This window comes from Lepisma saccharinum, chromosome 14 (assembly GCF_977018435.1).
Source record: "Lepisma saccharinum chromosome 14, izLepSacc3.1, whole genome shotgun sequence".
Taxonomy (NCBI): domain Eukaryota; kingdom Metazoa; phylum Arthropoda; class Insecta; order Zygentoma; family Lepismatidae; genus Lepisma; species Lepisma saccharinum.
In genome coordinates, this window is record NC_139242.1 from 36,982,984 (window position 1) to 37,009,583 (window position 26,600).

At 38.4% G+C, this 26,600-nt stretch overlaps 2 protein-coding genes across 2 annotated transcripts; one reads left to right on the forward strand and one right to left on the reverse strand.

The window, feature by feature from the left end:
- The first annotated feature begins 14,726 nt into the window (after positions 1-14,726).
- On the forward strand, positions 14,727-20,682 carry LOC145998481 (COMM domain-containing protein 3). Its single transcript, XM_083134896.1, has 3 exons — positions 14,727-14,966; positions 18,987-19,258; positions 20,043-20,682. Exons 1-3 carry the CDS (start codon positions 14,816-14,818, stop codon positions 20,214-20,216), a joined length of 597 nt encoding a protein of 198 aa, XP_082991022.1. The 5' UTR covers positions 14,727-14,815; the 3' UTR covers positions 20,217-20,682.
- A 168-nt stretch (positions 20,683-20,850) lies between these two features.
- LOC145998334 (uncharacterized) lies at positions 20,851-26,352 on the reverse strand. Its single transcript, XM_083134738.1, has 2 exons — positions 25,864-26,352; positions 20,851-20,904 (listed from the first exon to the last, which is right to left on the reverse strand). Exons 1-2 carry the CDS (start codon positions 26,350-26,352, stop codon positions 20,851-20,853), a joined length of 543 nt encoding a protein of 180 aa, XP_082990864.1.
- Between the last annotated feature and the right edge of the window lie 248 nt (positions 26,353-26,600).

The following is a 26,600-nucleotide window of genomic DNA, read 5'->3' on the forward strand; positions in this document are numbered from 1 at the left end:
AAATATAGGGCATATTGTGGACATTTTTGTAAAATCAAGTTGTAACACTTCTATAGATTTTCAATGTGTTAATAAACAGACATCTGTATGTATGGTAACCATTTTTTGTAAAATAAAACCTGTGATGTTTCTATAGATTTTCAATGTGTTAATAAAAGAGGGAAAAATGTTGTGTTTGTATATAACTACAACCTTGGTGACAATGAAGTTCGACCAGAAAGGAATAAGTGATTAAATGCACAGAGGCATAGGTGGTGGAATGGGTGACCTGCAGAAGTGACGCATGTGTGTAAGAGGAGGCGTGTGAACAGGCAAGAATCGTGATCCCAGCATGTTGCACCCAAGGTCACGTAAAGAACGAAAATGGGGAACTATACGCGTGACATTGAACTTCGACCAGGCACCAGACCCATACGGAAAATTCCAGATAGTGGCACATTCGACGGAAGCATGACGTCACGGACACGATAAGGGAGTCTGCCGTATATAAGCGCGTGCTGTGCACCGAGGAACCGCAGTGCATCATCACCATGGCCAGGGGCAAACCTATTGACAACACCGTGAGGAGAAGAGTGGTGGAGTTGCAACGGGATGGACTCGGTGAACGGGAAATAGGGCGCCAACCGAACTTACCCAAGTCAACCGTCCACTGCATCATCAAACACCACCAAAATACGGGTACTACAGAGCCAGGTAAGGCCCCAGGTCGAAAAAGCCTGCTGAGCGTGCGTGACCTACGGATATTTAGGCACTATATCCAGACCAACAATCATGTTTCTGTGGCCGAATTATGACCGTGGACTCGAGAATGCTTTCACATTGAAGTGTCAACCAGAACCATTTGCCGTTACCTACAGCGATGCGGTTACCAAGTGTACAAGGCGAAACGTAAACCCTTCCTTTCCATGTTGAACAAAGACAATCGACTACGGTGGGAACGAACGTACCGGGGATGGACATTTCGGCAGTGGAACAGGGTTTTGTGGACGGACGAATTCATTTTCAATGTTGCGTACGGGAAAATACAGAAAACAGTCATTTGTCAGAAGGAGGAACCGAATGAAGCAAAATGTTATGCACGTCGGGTACAGAAACCTGCATCAGTGATGGTATGGGGATGCATGACGGCATCTGGGGTTGGCCCACTACACGTCCGTGAGGGCATCGTGAATGCACATGCCTATACACGCATACTGGAGCGGCATCTTCCCACAGTGCGAAGGCACCTGTTCCACACCATGTTCCGCACCTGACGGGGCGGCGTCACACCATGGTAAACAGGATCCCCTCTAACAGTGGTCGAACTTCAATGACACGTGTAGATGGACGAAAATGTTTTATTTTGTGTGGACACCATACATTGCTGCGTTGCAGCGGAAATTTGTTTTCTTCTGTTCCATGTAGCCTGCTGAATAAAATATGTTCAGCATATGCATGTGTTCTCCTTCTTTCACAACGCACTCCTATATTTGTGACTGGTCGAACTTCATTGTCGCTAAGGTTGTAGTATTGTGTTAGGATGCCGAAGATGCAGGGTATGAATCCCGAAATTAACTGTTTTGATGAAAGCGGTACCAGATTCGAAACCCACCCAGGCATGGTTGCTACTTCTGCCTGAGACCCCTGGTTCGAACCCCACTCAGGCATGGTTGCGAATGTTGCCGGGGACCAAAGGTTTGAATCCTGGAATTAAATATGTTTTCATAAAAGAGGTCCCCGATTCGAATCCCGCTCAGGTATGGTTGTGAATGTCTATTTATTACTTATTCCATCTTTGCAAATTAGTCAAAAGACACAGAATACAAAGTAAAATACATTAAATACATATGGGTTACTTACAACACGGAAGAAATCTTGGTTGTCCATTCTGCTGCAAAGAAGCAAGAGGAAATGAACTGGAGGGAAGGATTCTGCAAAAGGAATCTATCCACTTTCTTATAGGGACGCTCATCAGTAGGGCTCGGAAGTTGAAGACCTATAAATTGCCAAAAAAAAGACCTATAAAAATACCTAAAAATATCAAAAAAAGGACGTATAAATGTGATCCAAATTAATTAATTAACTTCAGTTTTAACCTCCCCACCCCTCCCTCTGCGTGTCACCTTGAGATCTTTGCAGGTGTGTGCTGTCTGGTCGTATACACCGTGCTGAAAGCTTCAAAACAAGAGAAAATTGCCACTTACAGCACAACCTTCCAGACAAGTTACGGTTAAAGGATTTTGAACCGTACCTGCTTCAGTCGTCCAATAATGTTTTTATCTCGTTTCAGGGATCGGTTCGAACATATTTATTTATCTCTCTTTTTTTTATTTCTTTACTACAGAAAGGATGTTTAAGAGGTGATGAACTGATGATGATTCGAATTGAGAATGGGCAGTAAAAACGTAGTCGAAAGAAGGTGAAGTTGAAAAAAAAGCCGTTAAGACCTAAAAAAGGACCAATAAGGCAAAAAAGGACAAATAAAACCCACCATTTTCTGGTCTACAATGACCCAAAATGAACATATATTATGTTGAGCCTCGTCTCCGGACACTACGAAAAAAAAAAAAAGTATTTTTCCTCAACTCCCGAGCCCTACTCATCAGCAATCATATTATTTCTTGCAAAGTGCTTTAGAAGTCTACATATTAGATCACGGCACTTTCTTGTGTGAGTCACATCAGGTCCTTGTCTGATTTTCACAGGAGTAATGCTTCTCCCACTTATTCAACATTTCTAACAATATTATGTGTATTCATATTAGTGTTAATTTGTGAGTGTTTTAGAGCCATTTGTCAAAAATATAGCTGTATGCCAGTGGAAAATTGGGTCATACACCAATTCTAAAATCTGTGATATTTTTATCATGAAAACTATTACCTTTCTGATTTTCTAATATTATGTTTGACATGCACTGATTATGCTGTGTCGCAGTTTTCATTGTGGTAAAACTGGGGCTCCCTATTAAACAATTATCCGAAGTAGAGTTTATCACAAAATGTTATTTTATTTGAAGATTTTTCTACTTTCTGAGTAGGTAAGAGTGGTAATATAGTCATTGTCTCTTAGGACAGTCCTCTCCAACAATACCTAAATCATGAAAATACTCCATATACTTTCCGAGACATGACATGTTTTGTGTCACATGCTGAGTTCGTTCGTCCACCCAATTTCGAAAATCTTCAAATTTTCAAAAATTCGTAACTTTCAAAATATTTGTTGGACAAGTCTAATATTACAAATTTGTCATATTGGACCAAGTATCTATCAGTACAAAAAAATTGAAACAAATCCATGACTATGAATCAACCTGTTCTGGGTGATTTAGCATGGAACGACCCAACAGCTGGAGTCTTGGTGCACAACAAAACTATTGCAACACGTCTAGGCGTTATGTCATTATTCGTGATCATTTGGAAATGTGCAAGGTGGCTGCACATTGGGTTCCATGAGACATGACATTTGACCAAAAATGCACACGAGTGAAGCTCTCAGCTGCACATCTGCAACGCATGCGTGCACACCGTGAAGACTTTCTGAACAGGATTGTGACTCAGGATGAAACATGGTGTCATTATTTCGACCCAGAGACAAAACAACAGTCCCGAAGGGCAAGCATTTCCGCACGGACGATGATGTTATGGATGCTGTTAATGACTGGTTACACCCAGGACGAAACTTTTTTTTTTCCCAGTGGGTTAGAGAAACTGGAACAACGCTGGGAAAAGTGCATTCAAGAAGAAGAGGACTATGTAGAACGCACATAAAATTTCAGCTCGCTACCACATCTCCTTTCCCCTCAGGCCAGAAAATTTCAAGCCGACCCTCATACATATATCCATACCTAGAATAGATGTAAGTGATGTAATAGCTGCGGTTAAGAAAATTAAACCTAGGAGTTCTTTTATACCATCATTTCTTCCCAATTATGTACTAAAGCCAATAGAGAAACATTGGCACCTGTATTAGCTAAAATAATTAACTTATCATTAAGAAAATGAATTTTTCCAAATAAATGGAAATGTGCTAAAATTATACCTGTTCCCAAAGTTCAAGGTCTCAAAGGTATTGAAAATTACAGGCCCATTGAAATAATTGACTCGTTTGGGATAATAATTGAAAATATAATGCATAAGTATATCAGTTTTCAAACCAAATTTCTAATAAACTAACATCAACATGGTTTTATAAAGAACAGGTCCACAACAACCAATTTAAGTCTGATCACAGATTTCATAACTCAGTCATTTTTGAACAGGAGTCAGGTTGACGTCTTGTATTTGGATATAGGAAAGGCCTTTGACTCTGTACATCATGAGATATTATTATATAAACTTGATAAGCTTGTGTTTTCAGATAGTTATTGCAAATTGTTTAAAAACTACCTCTTGGACAGAACATTTAAAGTTAAAATTAACAATTGTTATTTAGAAATAGCCAACATGAAGAGTGGTGTACCGCAAGGATCATCCCTAGGACCACTATTGTTCTTGCTCTTCATAAATGATATGGAACATTCTGTCACAAGTAGCAATCTCCTATTATATGCAGACGATGCCGTACAAGGAAATAAATTCTATTAATGATTGTTATTTGATACAGATGTATTTAAATTACATAAACAAATGGATGCAGAACAATCAATTGCAACTAAATGTAAATAAACTAAACTAGTAAGGTATACCAGGAAAACACATTATATGTCTATAACTACAAGGTTAACAATGTACTAGTACAAAATGTAGACAATATCAAAAACCTAGGTGTTATAGAAGCTTACATTTAAGCCACACCTACATATGTTTGTGAAAAAAGCAAGATCTGTTATGGGAAACCTGATACGAAAGTGGAAAGCAAGCAGTAATTTGGAACTTTTCATCTTCATGTATTCCATCATGATTAGGCCGTCCTTAGAATATGCTTGTCAAACATGGCATCCGTTAAATTTCACAAGTGACGCATCGGTAATTGAAAATGTTCAACATGTGTTTTGTAGATTTATGTATAATAATTTTAAAATGTATCATGTCTATTATGAATACAGTAATTTAAGTAAAAAAACTTAAAATTATGTAACCTTGAATGTAGAAGGAATATATTCTGTCATCAGTTTATAGAAAATATCTTAGCAGGTGTAATTTATAGTAAGAAAAATCTAGAAAAATTATGCGTGAAAGTGCCTCATCATAATACCAGAAGACATCATAATGTAATTGCAACTAGTCTTGAAATCCAAAACTTGGATGGACAAATTGGTATCATTAGTACAGGTGAATGTCCCAATCTATGGAAATTAAATTTGACAAAAATGTAAGCTATTTTATGAACAATTATGTTTTAACTTTTATATATCTTTTTTTTTAAATTTCTGATGTATATATTGAATGTACTATATTATTGCAACCCTCTTTTATGTATTCTAACCTTATTTTGTAAAATTATTTTATACACAGTGTTGTATAAAGGTTAATCTGTTAACAACACTTAAATAAATACACAGCTTCTGGAGAAATTTTTGATGCATATAGGAATTCTAAAATCATTTTCGTTTCAAAGTACTTACTGACATATCAGTAGCTGCGGAAACATGCTTTTGCACTTGTTTCATGTTCAAGGCAAGACTACTGTCAGCTTCTTTCTTCATAAACTTATGCACGTTAAGATAATTTCTCTACTCTATGAATCACTTTGTTTTCTCCAATAATCATTCCACTTTTCACCTCAGCTTCCTTGAATAAAACACCCTAAGCAACACAGGTCGACAATCACCTTACTCATGGTAACACGATCTGCCTCTTCCCCCTCCTGAGCAGGCCCGTAGCCAGGAATTCTTTGTAGGGGGGGCGAAGTCAATCCTAGAGGGGGCAAATTTTTAATTTATTGTGTCGCATTGGCAGATATAACAGGGTACGCAGAGGCACTTGCCACCTTGCCCAAAAGAGATAAGTAACAGAAAAGGGATGATATCTTGAAACTACAACGAACAAATGCACTTCAAGCAACATCAAATAGCAATATTTCGATAATGACCTTTCCAGATTGCCAAAGAATATGAAGTTTAACATAAATACCTAGGTAGGCTAATAGGGACTGTATCTAGTTGATATTTGCAGGTCGATAATGTTAATAGATGATTAATATGCACCAACAACTTTGGGCCTCTCTGCAGAACTGATTAAGGGAGTCCTTTATAAATCATGCTTCATAATGATTCCCTCTAGTTTCCAGTATGCACGATTTTTACGCACAAAGGAATCGAACGATAATCCAACAACACCATTGTGTTGTGTTATGCAAGAAAAATAGAATTAATTAAATAATAATGGTTACATATTACCTACACTTTGAAGAATTGTGTAAAAATTTGTAGCTAATACATTTTTTTTGTACTTGCTAAAACATTAAAACATGGGTCCCTTAGTCCATCACGGACTCTATTTCTTTCAAAGGGGAGAGAACGTTTGCCTACTGGATACGTTAACCATTTTGCAAAATATTGTGTGGATTGGATTGATTGATTGATTGATAAATGACTTCTTGGATTACAGTGTCATCATTAATATTTCATGCGGTGTAAGGGGTGCTCCTTCCATGTAGTGCACCCAATAGTCAACCTCACTTCCACGTAGTGCCCCCTCTAGCTACGGGCCTGCTCCTGAGAGGAAGAGGAGGGGAAGGAGGATGCCTCTTTCGCCGAGGGGTTTAAACACCGACAAAAATAATCCTCTGTCATTCTTTTCCTTAAACTATCACCTTCTCAAACTGTCGCTTTTTGAAAATATATACATATATAAATGCAAGGCAGTTAGCAACTCTGCTCTCAGTGGAACTCTCACATCTTGCGCTGACGGCAGTCTTCGCTTTCTCGTGCTTTGTGCACGTATGACGAAAATTGCTTTTTAAAAACATGATGAAAGTGATCCGGGATGCGAGATATTGGATGTGCAATCATCAAATGTCGGGGCTAAATATTTTGGTTATTTGTGGTTTCCGCATGTTGGAATAATATTTAAGGCATCGTAAACATCCAAGTCTGTAGATTGAGAGAAAAAAGTCGACATTTTTAGGGTGTATGGTGGGTAACCAGCCTCGATTTCTAATTCATGTTCAAAGAGGCTCGCCACCCAATTTCTCTTACAATTCGGCCATTTAACAAGCTTTCAAATATAAAACCAGGTTACGGAATTAATTAATAAAGCTTAAATTAAGTTTGTGCATACCTGTGTATAATCAAAGAAACTCGCAACCCAATTTCTCTTACATCTCGACCATTTAACAACCATTGAAATATACAACCACGTTACAGATTTAATGGTAACTGTTTGATATGGGGAAAACGCTTTTCTTCAATTTTACAGAAGAAACTACTTATGGAAATGAGTTTCTGTTGCATTTTCGAAGTCCATGCAGGTATTTTCTTTCATTGTTGAATCTACTGGACCGGGAATTCATGTATTTTTAAAGAGAAATATATCTCCGACACATAATTGCCGTTGCTTCTGTTGCGTACGTTTGATGACATAACCCCCAGTGTTTCCAACCACGCCGCTGTGTTGCAAGAAGATGGAAAATCCAAATTCGACCCCAAATTTTAACTATGTTTGCCTAACCTAACTGAATCTAACCTAACCTTCCGTGAATGGTTTCTGGGGCTATGCGTGAATGGTTTGTGGGGCATTTTTCGGTTAAAACCCCGGTACAAATTTACAATACCGGAAGTATCTTCGATTGCTTTGAAATTACGCATACTCACTAATTTCGGCCGTGTAATCAAGAATCTGCAGTTAAAAATTGGCGGTCACTTCCAGAAATTTTCCACCCCGTGCAATCAACAACATGAAATGTTTAAATAAATCAGGGAAAGCAGAACTGATTGACAAGATTGGCATAACTGAAATGCGGCAAGGAAATTACGAAGAATGTACGAGTCTGTTCACTCTATTTTCCGAAATAATGTTTCGGAAAGATGATTTTATTGCCATGAAAGTAAGTTTTAAATTGTTCTTTATGAATATATTTTTTTTTTCGAAAACAATTAATTATGTATGTAATTTGAAACAGGTGCAAGTCGATTAAGTGCAAAGATGAAAATAGTTTGAGAATTAATTAATGTCCGTAATCATAAAGGTAAGTCAGAAAAACATAATTGACATGCTAATGTTGCTGTTTCATTCAGTATGTCAATTTTCAGTGAAGACTGAAGATAGCCTCAATGAAATTATTGTTATTAAACCAGCCTGCCTCTTTGGGAAAAAAAACTGCAACAGCATGTTTTCATTTATTTCCTCCCAAGCTTTGCAATACAGGTGAATTGCTTTATTTTCAAATCATTTCTGAGAGCCCCAGTTAGGCAGTTACATAAACCAGTGCGTATACATTAGTTTCGTGTGCGTTTCCCTTGTTATTTTTATTATCATAATGAAATGCTTCGCTCTCAGCACAGCTTCACCTTCGTTATATTTCCTGGAATTCACATCGCATTCTCAATATTTAAATATAACGCGTAATTTAAACGTTTCTTCCATACCAGCAATGACAACACTCTGCTATTACGTACTATACCTGCCGCAAAATTAGTTTGGTATTGACGCTGGTGAAGCACGTGGGGAAATCGGTTCTACGTCACTGCGGAAGGGTGGGTTGCTGGCATGCGAGCCAATCAAAATCTTTCCAGTGCTTCACCCAAGCCCTGGTTACCTAGCAACAGAAAACGTTGCCGCTTATCGGGCGATTCTTCCTGCGATCAGATTTCATGTTGTTGGGAGAGGGCGTGTTTGTTTGTTGCGTTGCTGTAATATTTTAACCGGTCCGTTTGTTTAGTTTTTATTGTATTTAGAGTATTCTTTGTTGTATATAGCGTGCTGTTTTAGTGTGTTATTTTTTGTACATAATTTTCTGTGTTCTGCTTGAGTGTGTCGTGAGCTTGTGTGAAGAATGTCAAGTACAGGAGGCAATACTCGAGATGACAATGTACCAAAGAGGCCATGCACTAAAAGAAAAAGGACAAACGCGGGAGATGGTTTGTTCTGAGCGCAAATAATTTGAGCAAGAGAAAAACAATGGGGATCCAATCATTTCTGTAAATAAAGTTCTGGACAGGACTGCTGCTGCTTTCGGCGTGTCTAAGAACAATATTGTTACCATAGGAAAAGAAAAAAATAATGTGGTATAAATAAATAAATGCGAGGCTTCAAAACTGGAAACCCCAGGAAAGAAGAGGAATATCAGTAAACGCGTGACAAATTTAGATACCTTTCACCAAGATGCTATTCGTCGCCATATTTACTCTTATTATAGGAGGAAAGATCATCCCACTGTTGGGAAACTGCGCGTTTCGTTGAAAGATTCGGGACTTTTTCAAGGTGGGGGAACATCTTTAAGGACAGTCATAAAATATCTGGGATTATCATACAAAAAAAATAATGGACGCAAAATAAAGTAAAGTATGGAGCCATATGGGTATGTGTAAGTAGGGCTCCACACATTCTCGACCTCGACCTAGGCCATATTATGGAGGTGATGCGGTGATGTGGTTCACCAACCGCCTTTACCGCAGGTTTGCCCCAGGTACTAACTTGGGCTGAGTCGACCCCGGTGAATGTAAACAAAGATCTATCCTACGTAGAGCGACCATATTGGAAGCGACACTAGCGCTCAGGTGGTAATTTTAATCGCGACTTTCTTTTTATTTGTCTGTTGTCTAACATTTACAAATATTATCTTGTGTAATTAGCATTACAATAGTAAATAGTAAATTACAAAACATCACCTACTTTTACATTTTATCATCCAGAACAAATTTCACAATGGTGAACCAGGAAAAATATCACAATTATTAAACTCAATAGAACACATCATGCAAAGCTTAATATGGCATGAAGAATTTACAGCAATCTTATCCTGCGAGCTTTGTGGCATATAAATCTACTGCTTTCTCCAGAATATCAACAGTCGGAATCTTAGGTCCCTCAATGCTTATTATCATGCAATGCATTAAACTTCCATTTAGCATTCTACTTCTTGTCCTAGTTAGTATCCTATTCATAGCACTAAAAAAAACCTTTCTACGCCGGCTGTCGTTATGGGAATAGTTAGGATTTCACAGAGTTTTTTCAACTCTCAATATTCCACATCAGCTTCTAAGATTTTCAACAATGAATTGTCAGCTTCTGTATATTTTCCATTATCAAGCATCGACTTGACAAAAAATTTGTAGGACTTGAGGACAGCAAGAACGCCTTAAGCATGGGAAAATTAGCACAAAACCTTTTGACTTCGGTGTCTTGCAAGTTCGTAAGGTTTCAAATTGACTTGCGAATCTCATGATATAAATAAGATTGATCGTTGAACCTGTTTTTCATTTCTTCAGTTACACTTTCCGCGTATTCCTTCATCCCACAGAAAGTTTTCCTAGCATCTTCATCAGCAACCAGGTGAGATCCGATATTCTTCACTTCGGTTCGGTCCGAATACTTTTTTGTAGATCACTGTTGATGTTTTGCAATATCCTGAAAATGCAATTTGGTTCGGTTCAAGTAATTAGAGAGATGAGATTAGCCAGACTCAAATGCTTCTTTTGCAAAGCGTTGCTGAGGATAGAAAGTGCACTGAGGATTTCATTGATCACATTGCAAGTAATAACGAGACTTTCATTCGAGATGGTAGAGAGGAGATAAGGCTAGTGCGGTTGCCAGTTTTAAGCCTGAATCACACGGAACTGGATATCCAGTAGGAATGCTGCTCTAGTTGACGCTGGACTGGTTACCCATTTGCTAGTTTTCGCCTCACACGGTACTTGTTACACAGTACTTGTCGATAGTCTTTCGTTCCCATAATGGCGGCCGCGTAAGATGTAAACAACGTATCATTTCACACTTTTAAAATACGATAACTATTCAACCGAGAGGAATACCGCTTCGTATTAAATGGTTTTAGGTAGAGAAGAATGGCGCTGATAAAATACATACTTTACAACGTTTACTGTACACGTACGGAATAATATTTTAGCTTTTTCAATTGTAAACACTAGGAGTGTGCGGGATCCCGAAAAGTCGGGACCGGAATCGGGGTAAAAATTTCACGTCCCGATCCCGACTTTTCAGGATCCCGAGCAGTCGGGAAATACCAATGGTCATTTAGAAAAGTTGTTAATTTCGACTTTTACGGCATTGCAAGTGTCTGGAACTTATCGGAAATTGATGACTAAAATTGGTAAACGCTGTAAGTGCCACAAGAATTCAAACACCGTTTTCCACGTTAAACTGGGAAATGTGCCATCCTTGATAATGTGGTAAGCGTGAAAAGTGGCTGGTAGCCCTCTAAGTAGTTCAAAGGGCGTGTAAAAAGGCACTAGTGTGAACGTTCGTACGGGCTCATGTGCTGAACGATGCGATTTCCCAACACTTTCGCTTTTGGCACTTACAACGTTTACCACTTTTAGTCCTAAGGCTCTGTCCGAAAAGTACAAAGTGCAGACTTGAAGTATGGTCTTGGCGGAAGTGACGTCACCTAGTACAGTTCGAAAGCGCCAAGAACAGAAGGACGCAAGTACACAGTACGTGCAGTACAGATGGTTTGTGACTATATAGGTCACGTGGTTTCCACACTCGTTGTTCATTAGTTTAAAATCACGGAGGTAGAAAGCGAGCAGCACAGGTAGATATACGTTATTGGCCAGCAAGTTGTTGGTCATAGTTTTTCTAATGTGTGGAAATGCATGTGTACGAACATTTGAAAATGCTTTGTGATTTCTAAGTGTTTAAATGGCGAGGAAAACAACGAGTACTCAGTTTTATCTCCTGATCGTATTTGGCGCTGGAGTCGAAGTGCAATTCGAAAGACAACACTTCCAGGTCACGACTTGAAGACCGCACTCCAAGACCATACTCGGAGGATGCTAGCTTCAAGTACGGTCTTGCACCTTTCGAACACGGCCTCAACTGTTTGTTCTTACTCCAGAAATGTAAAAACATCATTTAAGTTGAAAATGACGTGTAGAATTCGAGATTTTCAGAGCATTCCTACTAGAAATCCAGTTCCGTGTGATAGGGGTTTTATTCTGAGATTGGACAAGTATAGGCATTGTTATTTACAGAGGGAAATATAAAGGCAAAAATATTCGCCACACAAAGTAATGCGGTCCGATGCGAGGGAAACAACGGTAGCAGAAAAGTTTCATACTTTGTGGTACAATTTTGTCCGGGGAGGCTGTAGATTTCCTCCGGGTGTGTATAAACACTGGTCAGGCAAGGTATAAATACGTTGTTAGAGTGCACATCAAATCTCCTGCATATGGCGATAGCCAATAACAGCGCACTGCAGCGGTGCCATGTCGAAATCTCACACAGAAAAGAGACAGCGTGGTTGAACGAAAAGCCTTGTCACGGAACTAGACAACGACGCACGTATGTGATTCGCTTGTGCCGTTCAGCCGTTCAAGGCCATATGCAGGAGATTTGACGCGCACTCTAGGTTTGTGTTTCGCATTGCACACTTTAAATCTTGTGCTTCTGGTGTGATTTTGTTTCTTCTGCATGGTTGCACTGTTTTCTTTCTGTTTGTATGTCTTCCCTGTACTCTTGAATATGATTCCATGTATCTAGTACAATAAAATGATCACAAACCCTGAACCCTGAATATGCAAAACTTTTTTTGTTCACTGTAGCATGATGAAATCACGATAAGACAAAGACCGAGTCTGCTGCCACGCAGTGTTTTTTGAGGTTCCAGCAGAAAAAGAACGTGGCAGCAGACACTACCATAAAAGAAACCCGTCGCGTGTTGACGTTGACTACAAGGCTACAGCGCCTTGAATAACGTAGTGTGGAAAACGACCCAAGGAACTGGTTCCCCAGACGGATGAGAAACAGAGATGGCAGTGCGATCAATGTCGGTGCTAATTTTCTTATGAAAGTAATGCGGCTTTGTTAGTTTTTGGAATATATTATGTAGATTTGTTTGTCTTGAAAGGTGGTACGTGAATTGATGGAAACAGTTATATTTGTGGAGTGATTTGCAGTCACGAAATGACATTAATTTGGAAAGAAAAGTAAAATAAAATTAATAAATAAATAGCATGCGTAACACAAGAAGAAACATCGCAAAGTGATTCCGGACGTCAGGTGTTGGATTGTGTACTAGAGTTTTATTTTTCTATGTTATTAGAATATAAATAGTATCCTGAGAGATAATTCATACCGAGGCGACAAACCACAAGTGTCGCTTGGAAGCAAGCAGTCCGTAATCAATGCAGCCTTTCGAACCGTAGGGACACAAGCTCTGACTGCACCGTTTCCTCAAGGAGATTTTACACCAAAGCGACACGTGACAAACGATACGCGGATTTCACACCAAAGCGACACGGGTCCTTCGGTCCAAGGCAACTTTCACACCGAAGCGACACATGTTGCTTGGAAACGAGCCAATCAAGAGCAACATTTCACATCGTAGCGGCATGATGGGAAGCACAGGCCAGCGTTCGGTTGGTGAAATCCTCAAGCGATAAGTGTCGCGTGCTCCTTGTCGCTTTGGTGCGCAATCTCCCTAAAGCAAGACACTCATTGCATCGCGCATGCGCGAACAACAAACCACGGCAACAGGTTGCAAGCTATTGAGGAAATGGCCCAGTTTGAGCAACGCACAAGCGACAAAGCGACACGTGTGACTTATCGTGTCGCCTACATCTGTTGTTGTAATGTGCGGTTTTTCGTGTCGCTTATCTGTTGTTCGCACAATTAGCAGCGAACGCTTGCCAATAGACTAAAGGCACCATGTCGCTTGTCACTTAGTTGGGAACTCCCCCTGAATCGCGTCGCTTCGGTCTCAGCACCCTTCCTTTAAGGAGCTTTCCGACCGAAGTAACGAGTAGCACGCGAATACGCCATATGAACGTGTCGCTTGCTGTTTGGACCCTCATGTGCAATGAATGCTATTTTACAGTCTGAAAGCGTGTGTCACTAGTGTGACAGTGTGAACATCCCGTGTCGCTTGTCCCATTGGTTTGAAAGTTTTTTTACACTCATGTCGATGACACTAAGAAAGTTTTGTGGGGTTCCCCTTGTCGTTTCATGCAATCATCATTATCATCATCGCCGCGATTAGTTTAAAGCGGAAGAAAAGAGACAGTAAATATCCAAAATACAAATGCTTCAGTGTCCATATCTTTAAAGAAATGATGATGATAATAACATAGATAATGAACCTAATTCATACACAAAAATTTAGTTGCCAAGAGCATTCCACGCGTATTTTTTCTCCCGTATTATTAACGAAAGTATGACGATAACAGGACGTGGTCGACTGTCTAGAATGTTCGTTAATATCTTCGCGACCACTGTACCAAATATCATAGCAATTATCACATTCATAGAAATGCTTCATGTAAAAGAATCAGACGTTGCAGCGAAAACTCCATTTACTTCCATTATAAGCAGACGAATACCAAGCACCGGGTTCAACACCAGCGCCTCTAGCGGATCATTTTCGAGTGGAACCAGCCAGAGCACGCAGAACTGTGCCGTTCTCCACACTACGTTATTCAAGGCGCTGTACGTTGACCCACACTCGTCAGTAGTGGGATTACACAGCAAATTATCCATGACTTGCTTCAATTTTCTTCTCTTCCATTCTGCGTGTTTTTGAAGATTTTGTTGTTAAATATGCTGATTCGGACATTGTTATAGACTTGTGTGGCGTTTTGTTTTAATTATGAATGCTCTCATTGCGTAAAACAAACATGATAAAATTGGTAATGGACAATTTGCTTGATAATACTCATGCAACCCACTCTACAGTAAACATCTACGCTACAGTGTAGCTTTTAAATATTAAATACTTGATGATAAGAACCCACGATATTGAAATGAATATCTCAGCAGATATTATTGGAGGATTAAGTCTTGTAGGGTGTCCTTCCAAAGTATCAGACGAAAGTTTCAACAAATTGCTGGACTCCATAGGTAGTTTCCTCGCCGACGGTGCACAACAAGGTTTGTAAATAAATTGAATTTTAAACTATGCTACATGTATATTTTCAAAAAAAATAAATATGTACAACTAATATTTTTACATTTTCCAACCATGTATGGTTGACATTTCTATTTCACCACTCTATTTACATTTTCTGAAAGTGACCCCTTCCCCCATTGAATCCCACCTATCTGAATATTTAGATAATTTATAGACAGCGACTACTTTCACTAGGTGCTGCAGATCAGAAATCGCACAATCATGTTTTGTAATTATTTACAGAAGTAATTTTAATGCCAACAGCCCTAAACCTGACCTACCTAACTTAACAACAACATTTAGGTAAGTAATACCCCTTCATACTAGAATAGATAACCAACGAGTAATGCAAATACTTAAGATTGAAGGCTAGGGCGGCATATTAGTAGAAACCAGAGCTGGACAGGTCCACCGGACAAAATCCCTGTGCGCCCTCTCATCTCAGCGGCCTTCCGAAAACACACATTCGGTGGCTTTTTTTTTCCTACTCACAATCGGTTGCAGATATAGCAGTGGTCAATAAGCCTTTTCTTTTCCATTCCCTGTTGGACTTGTAACAACAAAGTAGGACTGAGCACCCTGACTGCTACCGAAGAAAAACAATGACTCCGAAGGATTAGTGATAATCAGGAAAAAAAGGGGTAAGAATTTACAATATAGAGAAAGTCTCCAATTTCGTTAATTTTCGGTATACTAACTAATTTTGGCCTCCTAATCACGAATCTGTTGTAAAAAACCGGGGGTCACGTCTGGAAATTGTACATTTTGATGAAAAATTGTTTGTTAGCGCCAAAAACCATCCACGGGTATCCCCAAAAACCATCCACGCGTAGCCCCACAAACCATCCACGGGTAGCCCCAAAAACCATTGACGTTAGCCCCAAAAACCATCCACGGGTAGCCCCACGAACCATTCACACGAGGTTGGGTTAGGCCTGTTAGGTTAGGTTCCATTAGTACTCATTTCAACCCTAAATTCATCGAAAAAATAGGGATCGTACTAGAATTGAACATCATAAATCATTTTCTTGTAAAACAACGGCGTGGTTGGACACAATGACAGGAGATTACATTTGTGTTCGTAAAACTACGCATATACACCTATATATATATATAAAAAAAAAAATCGATCGGCTTTTTTTCAAATTTTCAGACGTGACCCCCGGTTTTTTTCAACAGATTCGTGATTAGGAGGTCAAAATTAGTTAGTATACCGAAAATTAACAAAATTGGAGACTTTCTCTATATTGTAAATTCGCTCCAAAAAAGGAACACAAACTTAACTCACGGGGATTGTACAGTGCCGCCTATAAGCTAATTACAATAATATCCCAGTCTATCAGATAAGACACTTGCCATGCCATGAACCTACTTACCGCAGTTGGTGCTGTGTACAATGTTATGTTTATTTCACTTGTTGGCCTTGTGTCAGGCAAATAGAGGGAGTACACTGTTCAGAATCATGCTAGTTGTCAGTTCCATTCTGTTTGACAATTTGAAATAAATATTTTCATATAAAATAATCAAAATCCTTTCATTTTGTAGATAATTATCTCACACTGTTGTAAAATATCTTAGTGTGATGTTAAAAATGCAAAAAGAAGAGCTAACAAATTTTACTCGAGTCCTGTAGTTTCCAGTTGGTCCTACAGTCTTGTAGTACTTTTCTTATGAAAGTATTAGTGCCCTACTACATGAATAACAAAAAAATGGATGCAGTAAAAATATCCTTTCCTGGTCAGTCGCAACATTAAAACAAATGGGAGATATGATTTTGTTAGGTGAGTGTGTCTGCTTCACATGACAGAAGACACCTGACAATGGACAGACAACGTCCGCCAAACACATCTTTCGATACAATTATTATCTCGATGATGTGTCTACAGATTTTTAACCCTTCATGGGTCATGTGTGGAAAATTACGTTGATGGTCACGCACGTCTCGGAGATTGGGTTTTTAAAATATGCCAAATTATGGTCTAAAATGCCAAATCCTCAATTATTACAATTAGATCTTTTCTTTCAACAATTGAGATTCTATGAAACTACAAAAATTGAAATTCAATAAACTTATTAAAAGGAAATGTTCGTGAGTCACGCACAGAATGGCAGGCTGGATTTTAAGTATAAACTTGGTACACCTATAGCCACGCATGGACTCGGACAGCAAGCGGCTTCAACGAACTGAACCTTCCCTAGCTGCCTGAATATCTTACTATCGCTGAAAACAAAATAGTGGTGTAAAAGAGGAAGGTTAGAAACTCAGCTAGACACGGGGGGGGGTTGTCAAAACAATCACTGATAAATAATGGTGTTAAAACCACACACCCGGAACTCGAGACTGTGCGCGACGAACGCAGAGACAGCTTCTCTCTCAGATTAACTATAAACGAGTAACTTATATTTTGTTCAAGCTAGGTGATATGTTTAAAAACATATGAAAAGTGTCAGAACTTCAGGGTTTGAAGCGAAAATTCCTAAATGGAGAGAGAAGAAAACTAGCAGGACATGAAAACTTTGGATGAACTGATTGACAATGGCAAATTTCGCTTAACTATATTCAACTGCATTATGGATGTAATTGTTCAAAGCATAGAATATCGATTTTCTGTTCACAAAACGTTATATCTTCATTTGGAATGCTTCTATCCAAGAAAATAGCGCCTCAGGCTTTTTTTAAAAAAATTGTGAACTGGTCCCTAACACTGACAAAAGAAGATTGAAAGAAAAACTTAACGTTATCTGGCTTCAAATATGCAGTCAGTGGAAGATTACCAGTCTAACAGTTATGACGAGTTAGTGAACATGAAATGAAATTTGAAGAAATGGATCAGGTAGAAGGTGAAAAGATGTGTACGAGTAAATATACAACAGCTGAATACACTGAACTGTAAAAAGTTTGTAACAATATAATTAGAATTTAACTCACACTTGTAAGCTGCGAAAGAGCTTTTTCCAAATTAAAGATAATCTATTCACTGATAATCTTGAAGCACTCTTCCTCATGCAGTGTAAACGAGACATTTTCATTGCTATTGATAATGACAATATTATCAACAAATTATGTTGTGAAAGTTCTAAAATGAAACGCCTTCTTTCACTGAAAAATATTATTTCACTTCTGGTTTGTTTCAATAGCAAAGTGATTTCAAGAAATCTAAATTAAAAACAGAGGTACAATTTATTACATAAAATGGATTAGGATTATATAAACTAAATTATAATTAGAAACAATATCACAATACCTAACAATAATTGTATTTTAAGGTATACTAAAGTGAAACAACCTGACACTTTTTCTTTTGGCCTCCCCGATGTCGCAGTGGTAGCGTCATCGCCTTGTAATTTAGGGGTCCTGGGTTCGATACACGGTGGAGGCACATATTGGTTCGGATCCCACTATAAACTGTACGCCCAGTCCCTAGCCTTACTGGGCATAAAGTGGACTTAAACACTAACTCATCGATCAACTTATTATTTTGTTACCTATGTTGGTTCCAACACAGATGGAAGGCCTGTGTTGCTGCAGCCATGAACCTTCGGGTTTAAGAAGGCTAGAGAGTTAGTTAGTTTATGTTGGTAATAACAATCTATTGAATTCTTATGCCTATTTTTAATAGACTCTATATAAAGAATATGTATCTCAAATCAGCCAGGCCATTATAATCGACTATCTTTTTTCGGTGCCCCCTTGGCAGTTCCAGTCTGGCCCTGGCAGAAGCAGGGTATTTTTCCACCTCCATGGTGTGCAGAAAAGAAAAAGTATTTGTCACCCACATGAAAATTATTGCACACCAACATAAGTTTTGATAAACGCCAACAACTAAAGAATGCATGCATGCATCCATGTAAAATAGGCCAGGTCAAAGATCATGTGCACATGCAGTTTAAAACACAGTGAAAATAGCTCAAAATTTGAAATCAATACAGTGCATAATTTCACATTTTAATTTGAACTAAAGTACTTGTTGACACATTTTTATTTTGTTTCTTTTTTGTAGGAACTACCCAACTTATGGGACCAAAGCAGGATGTAATGAAAGAAGCATATGCTGCATTGGTGAGTTTCTTAGTGGAAGCTTCCAGATATGACACAGAACCTTCTGTTATAGCATCGATGCTTGAAGAATTTCATTTGGAACCTAGCAGAATCGAGAAAGTTGTTGAATTTTACCAACAACATAAGTTAAAGTTGCAAACAGCACTTAGTGCTGTCGGCACACATCCACCACATATCACAGATGCAAGCTGGAGGCAGGAGTATTGCATTAAGGTTGGTAATTCAGAAAATAATTTGTAAGGTTCCACATTCCATGATGTTCTTAATGTTGCCATTTCATATTGAATTGGCATTATCAGTATCAATGTAAAATTCCTAAATTTATATGTATTTGTGGCAGACTAACCAGATAATCTTAAAAATCCAAAGACTAGATGGTGCAAGAAAATTTTTAGGATAGGTTGTATTTTTAGGATAGGTTGTAAGTTGTAGAAATCTCAATATTTTTCAGTAAGTTTCTTAAAAAAAATAGCAATGTTTTTAGACTACGCCCTGATTGAGAATCCATTATTATGTTGAAGAGAGAATGATCTTTTGGCCTACCACAAACAGGATTCTTTCAGTTACGCGAAAAGAAAGAAAATAAATTTCATTGGACTTGACCAGTTGTTGTCGCATTATGTGTCCCTGTATTCACAATTCATTTGGTTTGTACTTTTACGTCACTTTGTACAGTCCTTCTGGGTTGTAACAATCCCATTGACTTTCATTAGGATCATTACAAGCAAAAACTCTTGCAAATATGAATGATGGTTTGGATGAAAGAACAAAACCGTGAAACATCCTTTCCATAGTCAGTGTTCAATAACTAGGACCCGTGGCTTCACAGTGCTTTATGCTATGCACTTCATCAAACTGGCTTTCTGCAGTCAATTGAAAAAGGAAATCGAGAGTTAAATTTTAAGCAACTTCAAAAAAAGTAAGTCTCATTTACTGCAATGCTAAAATAACCTCTACAAATGTCTTAGTGGCATCTGAATATTTTTTTTTCTAACAGGGAAGCAGTGTGGAACATATCACAGCCTACCAGTATTTAGTAGATTTGCACACCGAAGAGTCAGAAAACAAGGAGAAACATGTTCAGTTCATGTGTTCATTGGAAGAACTGCAAGATTTGGTGGGAAAATTGAGAGATGCTGTGAAACACATGGAAAGAGTGGCAAATACATAGCATTAACTAATTGACTGAATATCTGTACATAAAAGTGAACTTGGAACATTGATAATGATAGCATTTATGGAAGATGAATATACACATTAACTGTTTTGTATGTACATTTTTAGGTCTGTTTTTTTGTATATTTTGATACCTACTTTATTACAGATGGTTATTTCCAAGTTTATGTGGTCGAGACACGGAGGGTGAACATGAGCATTTTGTCATTTGCAATCTTAAATTTTAAAATATCCTGTAAAATAACTACATAAATAAATATGTGATGTATTCTAGTTACACAAATCTATGGATATAAATTATTTTATGAGTTAGATGTGTTGAAACCTCAAAATTACAATAGAATAGTAAATAATAAAATGAAAGTGTAAAAACAAGCTCGAACAGGGACTGAACTCAAAGACCTTGACATTCTGAGCCAAATAACCTTTGTGACCTTTATCAGCTGAACAGTTCCAGCTCTCCCAAATCTTAACAGAACCCACTCGTATCACACATAACACTCAAACCTTAATTGATCCGATCTTCGTAAATAACTTATCTGATGTCATAAATTCTGGCGTCTCTGTACCAGTCAGCAACTCCGATCATTGTTTGGCATATGTCTCTCTGCGTTTCAGCAAAACAAAGCCTAAGGGCTTAGAGGAACTATAATGCGATAGTGAAAGACAGCCTCGAAAACGACCTAAGCAAAATAAATTGGAATACGTTAATGGAATTTGCAAACATTGAAGATAAAGTGTGTTTCTTCTCCAAAAAATTGAATGCGGTGTTTGATAAACATTCTCCATTGAAAACCGTTCGTGCAACTAAGAGAAAAGCACCCTGGATAACAGAAAATGTTAAGTTAATCATGAAATTAGAGATAAGGAGCTACTGAAATTTAAGCGGACAAATAATTCTCAATATTGGAACGAATACAAGAGATTATGTAATTTCGCAACATCGGTCATAAGACGAGAGAAAAAAGCGTATTTCGAACATATCATAAATTCTTCCAATGATTCAAAGCACATATGGCAACATATGCGGAATTGGGGTTATAGTGGTAAAAACAAAATTGGGGAACTTCCTCCCACATTAAATGATGCTAATGTCCTAAATAATCACTTTGTGAACAGAAAATAAACCAAGAGAAAGTTTCTCAGCAGTGTGAGCGTTATTACGCTGGCTGTTTCAGTGAGAGTGCGGCTGATTTCAGTTTTCATGAAGTCTATGAATTTGTTGTCAGAAAATTCGTGCACAAAATCTGATCAAACGTGGCCGGAGTTGACGGCATATCTGTAAAAATGATAAAAACTCTCACTTCCCCAAATCCTTCCGCCATTAACGCATATCATTAATTATTCCCTCCTCACAGGCTGTGTCCTCCTCACAGGCTGTGTCCCGCATTCTTGGAAGGAGGCAAAGGTCATTCCCATACCTAAGAAACAGAACCCGAGCTCTGTAAATGACATTCGCCCCATTAGTATTTTGCCGGTACTCTCAAAAATCATTGAGAAAATAGTAAACGATCAAGTTCATAAGTACATTGGCAACTATAACATTCTTCCTCCGCAACAATCCGGTTTTCGTCCTCACTATAGCACGCAAACTGTTCTCCTGAAAGTGACCGATGATATTTTCCATGCAATGGACAAATCCCATGTAACAATGTTAGTTTTACTTGACGTCAGCAAAGCTTTGACACGCTACCACATAAACTACTTCTTGCAAAGCTACAATATTACAAATTCTCTCCAATAACACTCAAATGGTTCGAGACGTATCTCCGTGGAAGGCAACAGCGTGTATTAACAGATAAACTGTCGTCGCCTCTGCTAGTGGATGCTGGCGTCCCTCAGGGTTCAATCCTGGGTCCTTTGTTATTCACGTTAGCAGCTGCTGACTTGATTACGTCAGTGAAATATTGTAATGTGCACTGTTATGCCAATGACATGCAATTGTATATATCGACAGATATATTTCATTTACAAAATGCGATTGCACTATTAAATCAGGACTTGAAAAATATAAGTAACTGGTGTGAATCAAATGGCTTAGTTCTAAATTCAAATAAATCTACATTTACTATTATCGGAAACAATAATCTCCTGAAACAAATTAATCTCAGCGAATGCAAAATATTAATTGAAACGAAGAACGCAACATTCTCAAAAACAGTACGAAATTTGGGCTGACCATTTATCAAAAATTAGACTGGTCTGAACATGTACTGAAACAGTGCAGTAAAGGATATTCAGTGCTAAAGAGCCTTTACACAATCGTTGACTTTATTTCACCCAAAATTAAATTAAATTTGGTCCAATTTTTAATATATCCTCTTTTCGATTATTGCGATGTTGTTTACGGGCGAAGAATCGCAAAAAGGCTCTCAGGCAAAATTCAGAATGTCCAAAATGCATGCATGAGGTATGTCTACAGATTTAAAAATCACGAACACGTTCCCCTGTGCTTAATCAGCACAAAATCCTCAACATTGCAAGACGGAGAGAACTGCACATGACCTGCATTACTTGCAATGTTATAAATAAAAACATCCCAGACTATCTGAGTGTAAAGCTTAAAGCCAGGAGTGAAATACACTCATACTCCACCAGAAGCATCGCTAATCTCCATATACCTTGTTGCAGAACTTCTGTTTCACAATCTTCATTTAGTTACGTGGCACCTAAAATCTGGAATGCACTCCCGAACGAAATAAAACTACTGAACTACAAACACTTTCGTAGGGCAGTATATGATTCACTGATTGATGATCAGAAGCAAAGTAAGACAACATATGATTAAAAACTGTTTCCTGTGAATTATTCAAAAAACTGGACCGAAACTAAGTAATAATTCATGTATATTATTATCTTTTCATTTATTAGCACACATGCACTGTATATATTTTGTCATCTGTTTTCTTTTTGTGATTTTCTTTGTGTAGTAGTAGTTTTTTTTATATAGTTTCTTTTATGTTATTTTACTTATGTAGTGTCTTATAATCTTCATGTATAATAATGTACCTAGGTACTTTGCTACATTTTTCTTTGTCGGGTTAGGTGGTAGATCAGCATTTGCTGAACCTCGCCCAAGAATAAAGACCATTGAATTGAATCATTGAATGATTGACCTATGCTCGTGCCTCCAAGTGGTTTCCACAGTGGTACTAGCGTAGAAGTATTTCCTGGATGTTCCTGGTTGCCAGAGGTCTATTCAATAAATTATTATGACAGTAGAAAGCTTCTTGTCAGGTGCCAGCAACATATTTGTTAATAACAATAAAAACACTTTTGTTCTTCCAATTCATCTCTGAATCATCAGGCTGGTCGAGAGGCGACGGAAGGGACGTGGGTGAAGTTCCGCTGGTGTCTATTTCAACCGCGTCCCTTCCATCACCTCTCGACCAGCCCTGATGATTCCTAGATGAATCGGAAAAACTCCTAAAGTGTTTTTTATCATGCTGTTTGTGTTTTGTTGTTTTTTTAACAAATTATTATTAAAACTTATCATACAAAAAAATGAATATGTAGCATTATTATATATTTTTTTCAATTATACAGGGTGTCATTTTAATGGCGCCCACGGACCACAGATTCATGTAGAGGACATCAAAACAAACAACTTTTCTCAGTAACATTTTTCACGTTGGTGCGTCAATTCGACGCTACAGCCGTTCGAAAAAGAACGTTTTGCCACCTGGATGCTGACAACCCAACACAACATTTGATCGTATCTGTGACGTCATTTCCTGCACCGAAACATCGCACGGTAGGGTTGCAAGGAACACACAAATTTTGTGAAAAATGACAAACTACCAACCACATTATTAGCTGTAAAACGAAGCGAGAAACGCATCCAGTAAACCGAACATCATAGCCTACCAGCCAGAAGATCAGCAGTCATCTCAGGGGAAGACGGAAGTGAACCAACGATATGAGAAATGGTAAAAACGTATTGAAAATGAAGAGTCAATATCAGATTTTGTCTCAGCCTACATGTCAAATATCAACAACAATAACTTTTATTGTACTTACAACTTACATGTGGCTGTTTATGCCCAGCTACATGTCAATTATATTTGCAAATCTCGGTGCAAGGTTGATATCTACAGGTTTGTGTCCAGATGCCTTGTGGTACTTTTGATCTGATAACGGAAGTATCTGAGGTTCACGTTGTTACATTACGGCTAAAACACGTACAGTGGGATCCATGAGTATTATCGTGCAAATTGTCCACCATGTTCGTGCACTTTATTTGACCCAATAAGAGTGCCAAGAATTAAAACAAAACTCAAAACAAGCTTAACAACTTCTGCACCAACATACATAAAATAATCATGGCTTAAAAACACACAGGCTGTAAGAGAAGAATTAATGAAAATAGTCATGGACAATTTGCACGGTAATACTCATGGATCCCACTGTACAACCACAGTAACAATCTAATGATGAATCAGTAGCAAATATACTGCCCTGTTCAGAGTTGCAAACTATTATATGTGTATCCGGTGCGTAGATAAACACAGTCGTCGGAGAGGTTTTTTTTACTACTACTTATATCCCTGTATTTTCAATCATTTTTGCCACTTGGCTCATAATGCTCTGAATATACATTATATTATCTGTTGCTTACCTTTGGGATTTTGAGTTCTTTCATTTCTATTTTGTCATCTGTTCAATGTGTCACAGACAACTAGTATCAGAAGGACGAAGTGGATAGACTAAATTGTAGATGCCAACTTGGTAACTAGATTTGCAAATATTTGACATGCAAGCTGATACAAAATTCGATATGACCACTTCCACTTGAATTCTATTTTCTTTCTACCATTTTTTGTACCGTTTGTTTACTTCCTGTTAGGTTACAGAACGTGTTTTCTCGTTTTGTTTTACGGTACATAATGTGGCTGATTTTAGCTATGTCATTTTTTTACACAATATGTGTGTTCCTGGCAACCCTGTAACGCATCGCTTCACGACGGGATATGACGTCACAAATGCAATCAAATGTTGTGTGTGGTTGCCAGCATTCAGGCAGCAAAACGGGCTTTTTTGAACGACTGTAGCGCCAAAACGACGCTCCAAGAAAAATGTTACTGAAAAAAGTTGTTTGTTTTGATGTCCTCTATACGTTTCCGTGGTCCGTGGGCGCCATTAAAATGACACCCTGTATAATCATAATTTCCATCGTCTCCATTTATATTTTTGTTTTCAACAAGTGAAGAAAGAAAGATTTCGCAACATCTATATGGTAGATATTGGTAAACTGTAACACTTGGTCTACAGGATGGTTCCAACTGTGAAACTGTCTTTCAACTTTTGTCGCACATTTCCTTTGTGGTGACTGCGGAACGAAACTTTTGCACTAGTTTTGTGTGAGGTATCAGAGAGAGAAAAGAAATGAATGAGAGAAAATAAAGAAAAGATAGATAAATCCCCTTTTCGAAATTAGATCAGAATCTGTTTCTCAGCTTGTAACGCATCTAGGGTACAGCTTCATTCTCGTCTTCTGGAGAAGATACGTGCACTCCATTTGCTGAATTTTGTCCGGCTACTGTCTTTGTGAAGTGGGGCGGTGAAGAATAAGGCTTTAACTGATCGCTGTTGGCTCTCAATATTCTTCCGTCCTCGCTGTGTTTCAGTTTGAAAGTATTTGCCGAAGTTTGCTCCACAATTGTGTGTGGTCCAGAGAGTTTACTGGTTTCTCCGTGGGATTTATCAGAGAGAGGATGTTCCTTAAGCCAAGCTTTTTCCCCCACCTTAAACGTGCACTTGTGGTGTTTCTTATCATATACTTTCTTCTGAGCATTATGCATGCACTCTTGATTTCTGCAAGCTATCTTCTTGGCCTCTTCTATCCTGAATTTCATTTCCTCCTGCCTAATTTTGGGTTCTTGAGGCAAAACGTCACTGGCCTTCTCGAAAGGACCCCTCACAGAACGTCCAACATGTAAATATCCTGGACTGAATGTGGTAGTGTTGCAAACTTGTGAATTCAATGCAAACTGCACGTACGGCAGCGATGAGGCCCACTCGTGCGATGAAATTAGTGTGGAGAGAGCACGTTTAGTTGCCTTTTCATAGCATTCTGCGAGATTGCCCTGCGGGCGATATGGAGAAATTCTGATCTGCTTGGAATCAAACATCTTTATCATCTGTTTCCACATTCTGGAACTGAAAATACTTTGATTATTATCAGTGGAGATTCTCGGGTAGAATCCATGGATCAAAAATATATCCAGTAATTATTCTAGCACAGATTTCGCAGTCACAATGCGAAGAGGGCACAAGATAGAAAATCTGCTAAAACTATCGACGCATACTAGAACATATTGGAAATTTCCCTTTTTCGAATGAACGGCTGGTCCCAGAATGTCACAGTATAGTTCTTGCC